Source organism: Alosa alosa, chromosome 5 (assembly GCF_017589495.1).
Source record: "Alosa alosa isolate M-15738 ecotype Scorff River chromosome 5, AALO_Geno_1.1, whole genome shotgun sequence".
NCBI lineage: Eukaryota > Metazoa > Chordata > Actinopteri > Clupeiformes > Clupeidae > Alosa > Alosa alosa.
In genome coordinates this window covers 32328359-32340858 of record NC_063193.1, presented here as the reverse complement: position 1 = coordinate 32340858, position 12500 = coordinate 32328359, and the positions used below count along the sequence as shown (strand labels likewise).

The 12500-nt window shown below is 47.6% G+C and overlaps 2 protein-coding genes across 3 annotated transcripts in view; both read left to right on the top strand.

Moving 5' to 3' along the window:
- Nucleotides 1-1460, top strand: part of rnf122 (ring finger protein 122) — a 27234-nt gene extending 25774 nt beyond the window's left edge. For both annotated transcript variants that reach the window (XM_048244271.1, XM_048244270.1), the window contains exon 6: nt 1129-1460. In XM_048244271.1, coding sequence (XP_048100228.1) covers nt 1129-1243 — 115 coding nt within the window. In that variant the 3' untranslated portion in view covers nt 1244-1460. The remainder of the gene's footprint in view (nt 1-1128) is intronic.
- Nucleotides 1461-5860: 4400 nt separating this feature from the next.
- The window catches only part of LOC125294138 (glycerol-3-phosphate acyltransferase 4-like), a 35217-nt gene continuing 28577 nt past the window's right edge, over nt 5861-12500 (top strand). The window contains exons 1-4 of the mRNA XM_048242533.1: nt 5861-6006; nt 7290-7829; nt 11840-11909; nt 12085-12451. Coding sequence (XP_048098490.1) covers nt 7665-7829; nt 11840-11909; nt 12085-12451 — 602 coding nt within the window. The 5' untranslated portion in view covers nt 5861-6006; nt 7290-7664. The remainder of the gene's footprint in view (nt 6007-7289; nt 7830-11839; nt 11910-12084; nt 12452-12500) is intronic.

Here is a 12500-nt window from a genome sequence, read left to right as displayed (position 1 = left end):
GAGATCTGTGTTGTAGTGACTTAATTTCAAGATGGCGGCTCAAACAACTCAAGGTACAGTATTGTCTGTAAACAGCCCTTTTTAATAAACTTTCTGTACACTTACAAAGTTGTCAATGCCTCGTTTTATATGTTAGGACCCTCATTATACTACCAAAGAAGTGTCGGGCTACTTTGAGCCTCGTAAATTGTTTAAAATTAGCAATTTTTTTTACTATGAGAAATGCCCTATCGCTACCAGTGTTAGCATTTTGGAAGCATCGGCTAAAATCAGGCTAGTTTAGAATGCAACGGATTATCATGCTAAGCATATGCAAAGTCCATTTAAGTATGTTATTACACATTGCCTTTATATAGGCTAGGATCATCTTAAGTATGCATGCTTATGTGATTTTCTGTGAAGGAGTATCATGGTGTTGTATTTGTGTACATCCTTACTGACTCAGGGTAGGATTTGTTTCATATCAGGCATGTCAGTAGTAGGCATGTCAGTATCTGGATGTCTGTGATCCACATAGTCCTGTGGATACTAACACTCATAGTGTCAGTGGAACTGTGTCTGTGTCCATATACCTGTGTGTGTGTGTGTGTGTGTGTGTGTGTGTGTGTGTGTGTGTGTGTGTCTTTTATAACTCTCTGTGTTGTCAGGTGCCTGGTGAAGTGGCTGGAGGTGCACTGTGTGTGTGTGTGTCTGTAACTCTGTGTGTGTGTGTGTGTCTGTGTCTGTAACTCTGTGTGTGTGTGTGTGTGTGTGTAGTCTTGTATAACTCTGTGTGTGTCTCCAGGTGCTTGCTGAAGTGGCTGGAGGTTCGCTGCGTGTGTGTGTAGTCCCGTATAACTGTGGGTGTAGGTGTGTGTGTGTGTGTGTGTGTGTGTGTGTGTGTGTAGTCTCGTATAACTCTGTTTGTGTGTGTGTCTCCAGGTGCCTGGTGAAGTGGCTGGAGGTTCGCTGTGTGTGTGTGTGTGTGTGTGTGTGTGTGTGTGTGTGTGTGTGTGTCTCTTATAACTCTGTGTGTGTGTGTGTGTGTGTCTTCAGGTGCCTAGTGAAGTAGCTGGAGGTTTGCTGCGTGTGTGTGTGTGTGTGTGTGTGTAGTCTCGTATAACTCTGTGTGTGTGTGTGTGTCTCCAGGTGCCTAGTGAAGTGGCTGGAGGTTCGCTGTGTGTGTCCCATGTGCAACAAGCCTATCGCCGGCCCCCCAGAGCAGCATCAGAGCATTGGCACCCTGCTGGACGAGCTGGTGTAGCCACGGAAACAGCCGGACGCCGCCGGAAACTGCCGGAAAGAGACTGAGCAACAACACACAGGCATCACCACATGCCACGCCTGACCTGGTGCATCTTTTTGCCAGGGAGGGGGCCGCACTGTACATGGGGCTGGGCCAGACAAGACCCAGGCCTCCTCAGCCCCCACACCCTCTCCCCCCACCCCACTGTGGCCCCCACCAGAGTGAACCTCCTCAGCCCCCCCCACCCCCCCCCCCACCCCTCCCAATGAGGCACCTCCCCACCCCATGGCCCGGCCCACTCTGGCCCCCACCAGAGAGAGACTCCTCAGCCCCCCATCGCCCCTTGCCTCCAGCACTACAGCCTCTTATGGATGGGGAGAGCAGGAGTGTGTGTGTGTGTGTGTGGGGGCACAGACTATGACCAGCAGCCCACCAGAGACTGACCAGGGCTTTCTAAGATGACATATCTGCTCCGTGTGTTTGCCAGGACTATGAGAGGTTGGGGCTGTCGGACACCAGAGTGTATATGGGGTCCCTGCACCCATGGCAGAGAGACAGAGGGAGAACAGAGAGAGAGAGAGAGAGAGAGAGAGAGAGAGAGAGGGAGAACACAGAGAGAGAGAGAGATTGGATAAAATAATTATTCTGTAGTTCTCCCAGCTAATGGTTCACAGCCACTAAATGTACTTGCCTTTTCATGTGTCATTTCATACCAGAAGTGTTTGTAGTCGCCTCTTTTAACCCTGTGTACGAGAATACAGTCATTTCACACCAGAAGTGTTTGTAGTCGCCTCTGGTAACCCTGTGTACGAGAATACAGTCATTTCACACCAGAAGTGTTTGTAGTCGCCTCTGGTAACCCTGTGTACGAGAATGTTCCCCAGGTAGAGGAACAGCATTGTTTTGTTGAAGTATTGTGTTTGACCGTAACTTCACTTTCATGTAATCTGTAATCTTTTTTAAGCATCTGTTTAAAACACAGACACACACACACACACACACACACACACACACACACACTGTTTTCAGACATGTCCTCTATGCTATATGCAGATCTTTGTCAAGTGGATGTCGGACCCTCTGGGTGATTCAGATATGATGCTTACATGCAGACATTATGCGGACACGACATTATGTGTCACACCATTATGTGTGAACGACACCGACACACATGAACCTCTGCGTGGCTGAACAGGTTGAACGTGGTTGAACACGCATACATAATCTCCACATGCTCTTTACTTCGTTCAGACATGAGCTCATTTACATAACGTCCGTCGGAAATACTAGGAGGGGAGTAGTGTAAGAGCCGCCTAATTTCGGAGTACCAAATGTCGGGATATGTTGTTCAGATATACGGACATGCGGACTTACACCTATGTCTGAAACCAGCTACACACATACACACACACACACACACACACACACACTGATGCTGTATTCACTACTTCCAGGGGTTTGTTATAGGAGTATCGGATGCATGTACACATGTGCTGTATCCACTCCCCCACCCTTCACTAGCACCAGGCCATTAGACACATCCACAGGGTTTCTTGGTAGACGTCTGACGTCTGAGTAGAAATGTGATAGCACTTTAACCTCACACACTGCCATAGCTGCTGTGTCTGAGCACACATCTTGAGCTGCCACTCAAACACACACACACACACACACACACACACACATCAACACACACACACACTCACACACACACAAACAAGCAACACACACACACAAACACACACACACACAATGCCACAGCTGGTGTGCCTGAGCAGACATCTTGAACTATCACACACACACAAACACACACACACACACACCACCTGGAGATGTTCATGCTGCCACACATAGCACATTCTGCATAGGCTCCTACTGGACAGGTTCACACACACCGATGATTAGTTGATCTCCATGTGCTCTCGACTCCACCTATTGTGATTGTTGGTTGATAGGTTCTTATACAGTGTATGTTCAATAAAGGGATTGACCAGCATTTGCAGGTATTCTGTGTGTGTTCACTGAGGGCATGGTGTGCTGTGCTGTGTTGTGTTGTGCTGTGCTGTGCTGTGCTGTGCTGCGATGTGTTGTGTTGTGTTGTGTGTGTTGTGTTGTGTTGTTGTGTTGTGTTGTGCTGTGCTGTGCTGTGCTGTGCTGTGCTGTGCTGTGCTGTGCTGTGCTGTGTTGTGCTGTGCTGTGCTGTTTGTGTTGTGTTGTGCTGTGCTGTGTTGTGTTGTGTTGTGTTGTGTTGTGCTGTGCTGTGTTGTGCTGTGTTGTGTTGTGTTGTGTGTTGTGCTGTGTTGTGTTGTGTTGTGCTGTGTTGTGTTGTGTTGTGTTGTGCTGTGTTGTGTTGTGTTGTGTTGTGCTGTGCTGTGCTGTTTTGTTGTGATGTGCTGTGCTGTGCTGTGCTGTGCTGTTTTGTTGTGATGTGCTGTGCTGTGCTGTGTTGTGTTGTGTTACTTACCATCTTTACCGTGGGCTCAGTAATCAATGACTACCGCCCTGTGGCACTGACACCCATCATCATGAAGTGCTTTGAGCGGCTTGTCATGTCACATATCAAAGCCATTCTCCCCCCCACCCTGGACCCCTTCCAGTTTGCATACCGAGCCAAGCGGTCTACAGAGGATGCAATCTGCTCTGCCCTCCACCCAGCCCTCACCCACCTGGAAAAAAGAGACTCATATGTGAGATTGCTGTTTATAGACTTCAGTTCTGCATTCAACACCATAATACCACAACAACTCATCTGCAAACTTGACAAACTGGGACTCAGTACCTACCTCTGCAACTGGCTACTGGACTTCCTCTGTCAGAGGCCCCAAGTAGTACGTGTTGGCAACAATACCTCAAGCAGCATCACACTGAGCACAGGGGCCCCCCAAGGCTGCGTGCTCAGTCCGCTGCTCTTCACCCTGCTGACGCATGACTGCACTGCAACCTACAGCAACAATCACATAGTGAAATTTGCTGACGACACAACTCTGGTGGGTCTCATCACTAAGGGCTTAATTTAGACTCAATACAGGTTGGAGGTCGACCATCTGACCACGTGGTGCAGGGACAACAACCTCCTGCTGAACGTCAGCAAGACCAAAGAGATTGTTGTTGACTTCCTGAGAGGTCACACCCAACACCTGCCACTGACCATCGACGGTGCTGTGGTGGAGAGAGCGAGCAGCACCAAATTCCTGGGGGTGCACATCAGTGAAGACCTCTCCTGGACCACCAACACTGCATCACTGGCTAAGAGAGCTCAGTGCCGCCTGTACTTCCTCTCAGGAAACTCAGGCGAGCAAGTGCTCCACCAGCCATCATGACCACATTCTACCGAGGCACCATTGAGAGCATCCTCTCCAGCTGTATCGCTGTGTGGTGAGGGCTGCACTGAATACAACAGGAAAGCCCTGCAGCATAATGAACACAGCTGGAAGGATTATTGGTGCTTCACTCCCCTCCCTGAAGGACATTTACACCACCCACCTCACCTGCCAAATGCTGACCAAAATTGTGAGTGATGCAAGTCACCCCCTCACAATCTGTTTGATCTACTGCCCTCTGGGAAGAGGTACAGAAGCCTGCGCCTCCCACCAGACTACCAGACTCACCAACAGCTTCATACACCAAGCTGTAAGATGCTGAACTCTCCCCTCCTCCCCCCTCCACCCCTCAGCTACATAACATCCTGGACATTGGACCCAAAATGGCCGCCTGCACTCCCCACTTGCACACTTGTACACTTTTACAACTTGGTGTTGTAGTCCTGAAAACACAACACTTCTGCTGCTCTTACATAACTTGCACCACTATGCCACTTTCTTTTTTTCTTACTTAGGTCAAACAGAACTACCCAAGCCTTTATTGGCCTGACTTTGCACTAGTATTTTATTGACTGTCTATGCACAATTTCAACCAAATTTTGCTGCTCTTATTTTTTTTATTATTATATGTGCCCTCTTATTTACTTATTTACTTACTTTTTTGTTTACTTGAATGTTATGTTTGTCTGTGGACCTAAATTGGTAAAATATGTCTAGTCTTCACTGTGGGATAGTGAGAAACGTAATTTCGATCTCTTTGTATGTCTGGAACATGTGAAGAAATTGACAATAAAGCTGACTTTGACTTTGACTTTGACTTTGTAACACTACAACAATATTATTTCATGAACTTGTTTCTCACTGCAGCATGACCTTTAGTAGGCCTACATCATTAAAATGCACTGGTGAGTGGAAAGGGGAAGAACTGCATCATGGATAGGGTACTCTGTGTGTGTGTGTGTTACACAAAGAGCAGACGGCTTAGTGCTGGGCTGATTAAACAGGTAACCAAGTTACCACTGTAACCAGAAGTAGATCAAATTGACCTCCTGGACCTTTTCTCATCAATATTGCATGTAACCAAGACCAAATTACATTTTAAGTCGCTGCCTTGAGTTACCTGAATTGACGCATCACATGCTATAGTAGGCATACAGTCTATGGTAGTAGGCTATGCCGCTTTCGAATATGCAACATCTCCTGTGCCACCAGATGGCGACAAAGCTTGCGTTATTTGGGTAGCGACCAGGAGGGAAGAGAAGGGGGCGGGAGACATGGAGTGAGCACCATGTAGGCCTACGCAAGATGTCCGACTCCTCCCACGCACGATGTCAGCGTCATGGTGCATCCCTGATCCTATCCACGGTTCGCTCTGCCGGTTTGGAGAGTGCAGAAGATGATAAGGCGCACAGGCCTCCCATGATTACTAGCAGCTACTCGACAAGAAGAACATGCACCGAAGTAAGTGGAAAGCTAACAGTCATATGTATTCGTAACTCCCCTCGCCTCTCCTCTCTCGATTGAATACCGTTGTCGTCTGTGCCCAAATATCGAGATTTGCGAGCAAGACCATATTTCGTGACATCGGCATTATACGGCATCCTCCGTCAATCCAGTGTTATTGTGATCAATCTGTTAGCCACATCTTCCTACCTAGCCTTATTATTGCTAACACTAGACAAGTGATGGCCAAGTTGCCTGTCAACAAGCTGTGCTAACTTGCATCTCTGCCTGCCTGAACTGTACAAGCGGTTTACCTAGTCAAGTTCATGATAACAGAACACAGTTCAGTGACAACATGATCATCCAAACCCGCCAAGTAAACACTTATGAATAGCCAGTTAGCAAGTCCGCTAGCCAGCCAGCTAACCCGTTACTTGGTACACGGTGTGCTTTGGCCATACCGTAATAACAGACTGGTTATGAACACGTTGTGGTCGATCTGATCACTTAAGTAATAAGTTAAATTATCACACATTTTAGACAGCTCGCTCTCAATATCAACGTAGATACAAAGCATAACATCTGAAAATCCTTAATGCTAAATTGGAGGATTAACCTCCACAGAACTAGCTTAGTCCACTTGCAAATCAGCTGATTATAATAGGTTAGAGCTGGCGTCCCCACCCGGAGTGTCTTGTCACTACAGGTCATATTAAAGTTGCGCTGTGCAATAAGCAATATTCATTTAATTCTGCAGTGACATTGTAATAGGATTTATGGCCGTTGTCAGATTTGGCTTTCCGAGTGCGGCAGCTCTATAGGGTTACATGTTTTGTAAACGACCACAGGGAGCTATTGGAATTGCAACTCTTTGCCCGTATCAATAATTACTTTGGTCGCTGCAGCAGTGACCCGTAAATGAGCATAATTTGTCTGCAGAAGCGCACCCTGTGACCCTCCAGCTAAAATAAAACATGTTTCTCTAGCTCGCAGAGTTGAGCTGCTCATGAATGGCGCTTGTCTTGCTGCAGCCGGTGGGAGTTGAATGGCTCAAATGCGGCCTTGTTTAGGCATCAGGGTCTATCGTGCTATCTACTGTGAGATTCCCTGACTCTGCTAGAGCAAAGTCCCTGCTAGTGTGAGATTTCCACCAGCGAGAAACTTGTTGAGGAACAGAACAGCCTCTGTGCGTCTCTGGTGTTGTCACCACGGAGCAGCAGACGGTCATAGCAGCTGTCCTGTATGTCCATTGATGTGTGATCGCTGACTGAGTTTCTGTGCTTGTCTTGTCCCTCTCTTAGGTCCAGCCACTGACCACGCCATCGGCCGGGTGTAGCAGCGAGAACACAGCCACTCCATAGACAGAGACTTTTTAATTTGCGTAGTTATTTATTTATTTTGTATTTATTTGTTTCATTATAAACGGAGCACACTTCTGTTTGGAGGCCAATTAGAGTGTTTACGTGAGTGGAGAAGTGTGTGTGTGTTTGGGGATGTGTGTGTTTCTAAAGATGAAGGCTGAGGCTCTCAGCCTCAGCTGGCCTGCTAGACACACACTCTCAGGACGCTCCTGAGACACACACACACACACCCGCACTCACATCCCCTCCCGTGTGCATACACACACATAAGCCCAGGTAGTTGAGCTAGTGAGTGTGTGTGTGTGTCGGAGAGCCATGGCGGTGCCGTTCCCCTTTGATAACCTGGTGTGTATGCTGCTTGGCATCTCCTTCACTGTCTGGTTCACACTCCTCCTCGTCTTCATCATCGTGCCTGCCATCTTCGGCCTGTCCTTCGGCATACGACGCCTCTACATGAAGACACTGCTCAAGGTCTTCGAGGTGAGTGAGTGTGTGTGTGTGTGTGTGTGTGTGTGTGTGTGTGTGTGTGTGTGTGTGTCTGTGTTTGTTTGTGTGTGTGTGTGATTAGGATATGGATATATATGTTAGGATATGTGTGCTGTGTGTATGTATGGATGCATTGGATGTGGGGTGTGTGTGTGTTTATAGTGACTATAGTGTGTGTGTGTGTGTGTGCGTGTGTGTGTCTGTGTGTGTGTGTGTGTGTGATTAGGATATGGATATATATGTTAGGATATGTGTGCTTGTGGGATGTGTAGCCTATGTGGCTGTGTGTGTGAATGGATGTATTGGATGTGGGGTGTGCGTGTGTGTGTGTATGGTGTGTAAGGTGAGTGTACTGTATGGCGTGTTTGAGAGAGAGGCAGTAGTGTTGCTACTGATGACCCAGTGCCATACTGTAGTGATGTCATTAGACCATCCTGTGTGGAGGGGAGTGTGTATAGGTGTGTGTGGGTGTGTATGTGTGTATGTATGGGTGTGTATGTGGGGTGTGTGTGTGTGTCACATCCCCAGTCATGGCCCCCAGACGCTTCCTCTGTGGATGGGCAGCAACACATACTTAGCAGTGGATCATGTGGGATGGTTGTGAAGGATTTTGGTTGTGATGGTTGTGGTGATGATGATGATGATGATGATGATGATGATGATGGCAGGGCTCTACACTAACATTTTTTTCCAGGAGCACTTGTGCGCCCAAGTTAAAAAATTTAGGAGCACAGACAAAAATTTGGGCGCACGGTCAGTTCTGTACTTAACTTACACATAATCTAACATTATACTGCAGCTAACAGTTAAACATGCCAGTGCACCAATTCCGAATATTAAGAATGACTGACAACATTTAGGCTACAGGAAACAGGATTTTAAAGATCAGTGCCTACTTTATTTTCAGTCTGTTCTATTTTCCTACATTTTGTTAATGTAAAATAATATAATACATTGCCATATTTGCATTTAGCCTGTATATCAAGTATCCTGCCAAATGTAGGCTAATTTATTTGTGAATCCATCTGTAGCTAAGGTCACCATGGGCATATTTGCATATCTGACTACATATTGCCTAATACTACTACTAAAACAGTCCATTTTCTCTTCCACAAAACCCAACATTGGCTAATCAAGGATATGTTTTATACTTTTAGTTTTTAGTTTTTATTTGAAATATCTGCATTGATGGGGGCAGTAGGCAAGCGTTAGGCCTACTTTTAGTTTTGCACTTCAGCTTGTATTCGTTGTAAACAAACAAGCATCGTGGAAGCCTGGAGTTGTAGTAGCGTTCTACCTTTGAATAAAATGGGAGTAATACGGGAGGCTACTTTTGTGCCGGTTCGCTACAGCTATATTTTGCATATTGCAGCCAATACGTCAACTGGGCTAAAAGGCATGTTAGGTTACCTTTCCTTCGCTCACTGCATTCTCAGAATCTCATCCTGTTCCTCCTATATTCAATGAATTCGGTGGCTAGAAGAACTAATTTCTTCAATCTTTGCATCTTGGCTGGCTAGTCTAACTTTCCACTTTTTCCGCTCTTGGATTTGATAGAAGCGACTATTAGCGAGTCACAACGCAAAACTGCTAAAACTGAGAGAGGAAGAGATAGAGAGAGGAAGAGAGAGAGGGATAGCGAGGGATAGGAAGAAGAGATGAAGGGAGAGATAGCATCCACTGGCGATAGAAGTGAGGAGAGAGAGAGAGAGTCCAAGAAAGAGTTCATCGTCTGATAGGAGCTCTGGCAGCTGTAGACCAATCAGATCAGCAGTCTGGAGCATTGGAGGCGGGCCTGGAGTAGTGTTTTTGTGTTCCTAGTGGTGGCCCGCCCCACTGCATTGTGTGTTCCATGTGCTGTGGTAAGATAAACAACACACACACACACACACACACACACACACACACACACACACTCACTCACTATACATACACACCCACATTTCCATCATGCTGGCTTCCTTTTCCTCCTGCTATAGTAAGCCAGTGTCTCCTCTTTCTCCTCCTCCTCTTCCTCCTCTTCCTCCTCCTCTTCCTCTCCTCCTGCTATAGTAAGGCAGTGTCTACTCCTCCTCTTCTCCTCCTCCTCCTCTTCCTCTCCTCCTGCTATAGTAAGGCAGTGTCTACTCCTCCTCTTCTCCTCCTCCTCCTCTTCCTCTCCTCCTGCTATAGTTAGGCAGTGTCTACTCCTCCTCCTCCTCCTCCCTTTTCCTCGTCCCCCTCCTTTTCTAAACCAGCACTACCTGGTCCTCCTGTGCAGCAGTAGGAGTGTGTGCTGCCCTGAGGTGACACACACACACACACACACCTGAGTCAGGAGAGGTCAAGTGCCTAAAATAAGCCTCCCAAGAAACGACTAGCCACTAGAGACAGATGGAGTTATTAGCTCTCCATGTCTTACACACACACATGCACACACACACACACACGGATAGATACACACACACATGCACACACACACAAACACACACACACATGGATACATGCACACACATGCGAAGTGTGAGGTATTCCATGTCAGAGATGGACTGAAATAGGTCAGTGTGATTGATGGGGAAAGGCTAACATGCTGATGTTCTCAGGAGAGGCGTAGGCACAGCCAGAGCACAGTCTTCCACATCAGAGAGAGAGAGTGTGTGTCTTTGTGTGTTTGTGTGTGTGTGTGTGTGCGCGTGTGCGTGTGCGTGGTGTTCTCTCATGTCTTTCCATAACATGACTTTCCACATCATCTGTAAATTCCAATATACTTGGGGCTGTGTGTGTGTGTGTGCCAAGAGAGAGAAGAGAGAAGTACAGTTCTCACTTGTCATCCAGCCTCAGACATGGCTCACCATGGGTCTGCAACATGGGTCTCTACCCCTGTGTGTGTGTGGGTGGGTGTGTGTGTACTCACATGGGGGATGCATGTTATAATGATGGTATAAAAGAAGGAGAGCAAGATGGAGGGATAGAAAAGGAGAGATAGAGGGATAGAAAAGGAGAGCTAGAGAGATAGAAAAAGAGAGCTAGAGAGATAGAAAACAGAGGGATAGAGGTAGAGGAAGAGGGAACAGTATGAGCAGAATGTGGAAAGGAGAGCGGGAAAGGGGCCTACACATTTTAATGGCTCTTCGGCACAGGCTGTTATGTAATACCTCATGCTCTCACACTTCTCTCTCTCTCTCTCTCTCTCTCTCTTTCTGTGTGTGTGTGTTTGTGTGTGTGTGTGTGTCTGTATGTATGTGTGTGTGTGTGTGTGTGTGTTTGTGTGTGTTTTGTCAGATGTGCTCTGAAGAAGCGGAACTGTCTGATACGGTTCAGTCTCACTGCGAGGTTTATGAGGGTTATGAACAGGTTCATACACACACACACACACACACACGCTTGGGGTTATGAGCGGGTTCTTCTCAGCTCTGTTGTTGGGTGAGCGAGTGTGGGAATGTTCCGTGCGGATTGCAGTGGAGGGTGGAGACTGTTGGATTCTCTCCCAGTGCTGTTTTGAAGTTAGGGCCTCTCCCATACACCAGCTACTTTCCCTATACAATCATACAATCATACACACACACACACAGACACACTCATTTGAACTGTTCCAGTTTTTCTTGTGGCTGTCGTAGAATGAAAAAACACACACAGACTCTTAGACGGGTTTTAAAAGGGCAGAGAATGTGTTGGCACAGGCTGCAGCAGATGAGTGAAGTGTGTGTGTGTGTGTGAGAGAGAGAGAATCAGTCAACTATGCGTCAATCTGGTGTTATGATGCTGTATATTGTCTTGTGGGTTAATGTTAATGACTTGTGTCCTGTGGGTAAAAGTGCTAACCCATGTCCCACATGCTAACTTGTGTCCTATGGACCAATGTGCAAACCTGTATCTGAAGGGCTAACTAGCTAACCTGTTACCTGGGGGCCAGTATGCTTACCTGTGTCCGGTGAGCTAACATGCTAACCTGTTACCTGGGGGCCAATGTGCTTACCTGTGACCTGTGGGCTAACCAGCTACCCTTTGTCCTGTTATGCTTGCAGTGGGCGACACTGAGGATTGAGAGGGGGGCCAAGGAGAAGAACCACCTCCTCTACAAGCCCTACACCAATGGTAAGAGTGTGTGTGTGTAATGTTCTTTGGTCCTATGTTTTGTGTGTGTTTCTTTGTGTGCCTGACTGTGTGTGAGAGAGAATAACATTTCTCCATTGTCTCTGAGCATAACCTATCTTCTGATGATGATAATGGTTTGTTTATGGTTTGTCCCACCCTGTCCCCGTGGCAACAGGCATCATCGCGAAGGAGCCCACATCCCTGGAGGAGGAGCTCACAGAGCTACGGCGCAGCGGGAGCAGCCGTGATCTGGATAGCTCCTCGGCAACCGCCTCCTCCTCCTCCTCCTCCTCCTCCTGCTCCTCGGCCTCCGCAGTGGCCTCCTCGGCCGAGTTCGACATGTCCGACATCTTCTCGTTCTGCCGGCGCGGCGTGGAGAGCATCGTGGACGACGAGGTGACCAAGCGCTTTTCAGCCGAGGAGCTGGAGACCTGGAACCTGCTGACCCGCAGCAACTACAACTTCCAGCACATCAGCACCCGCCTGACCGTGCTCTGGGGGATCGGGGTCGTCATCAGATATGGGGTTCTACTCCCACTCAGGTGTGTGTGTGTGTGTGTGTGTGTGTGTCTGTCTGTCTGTCTACCTGTG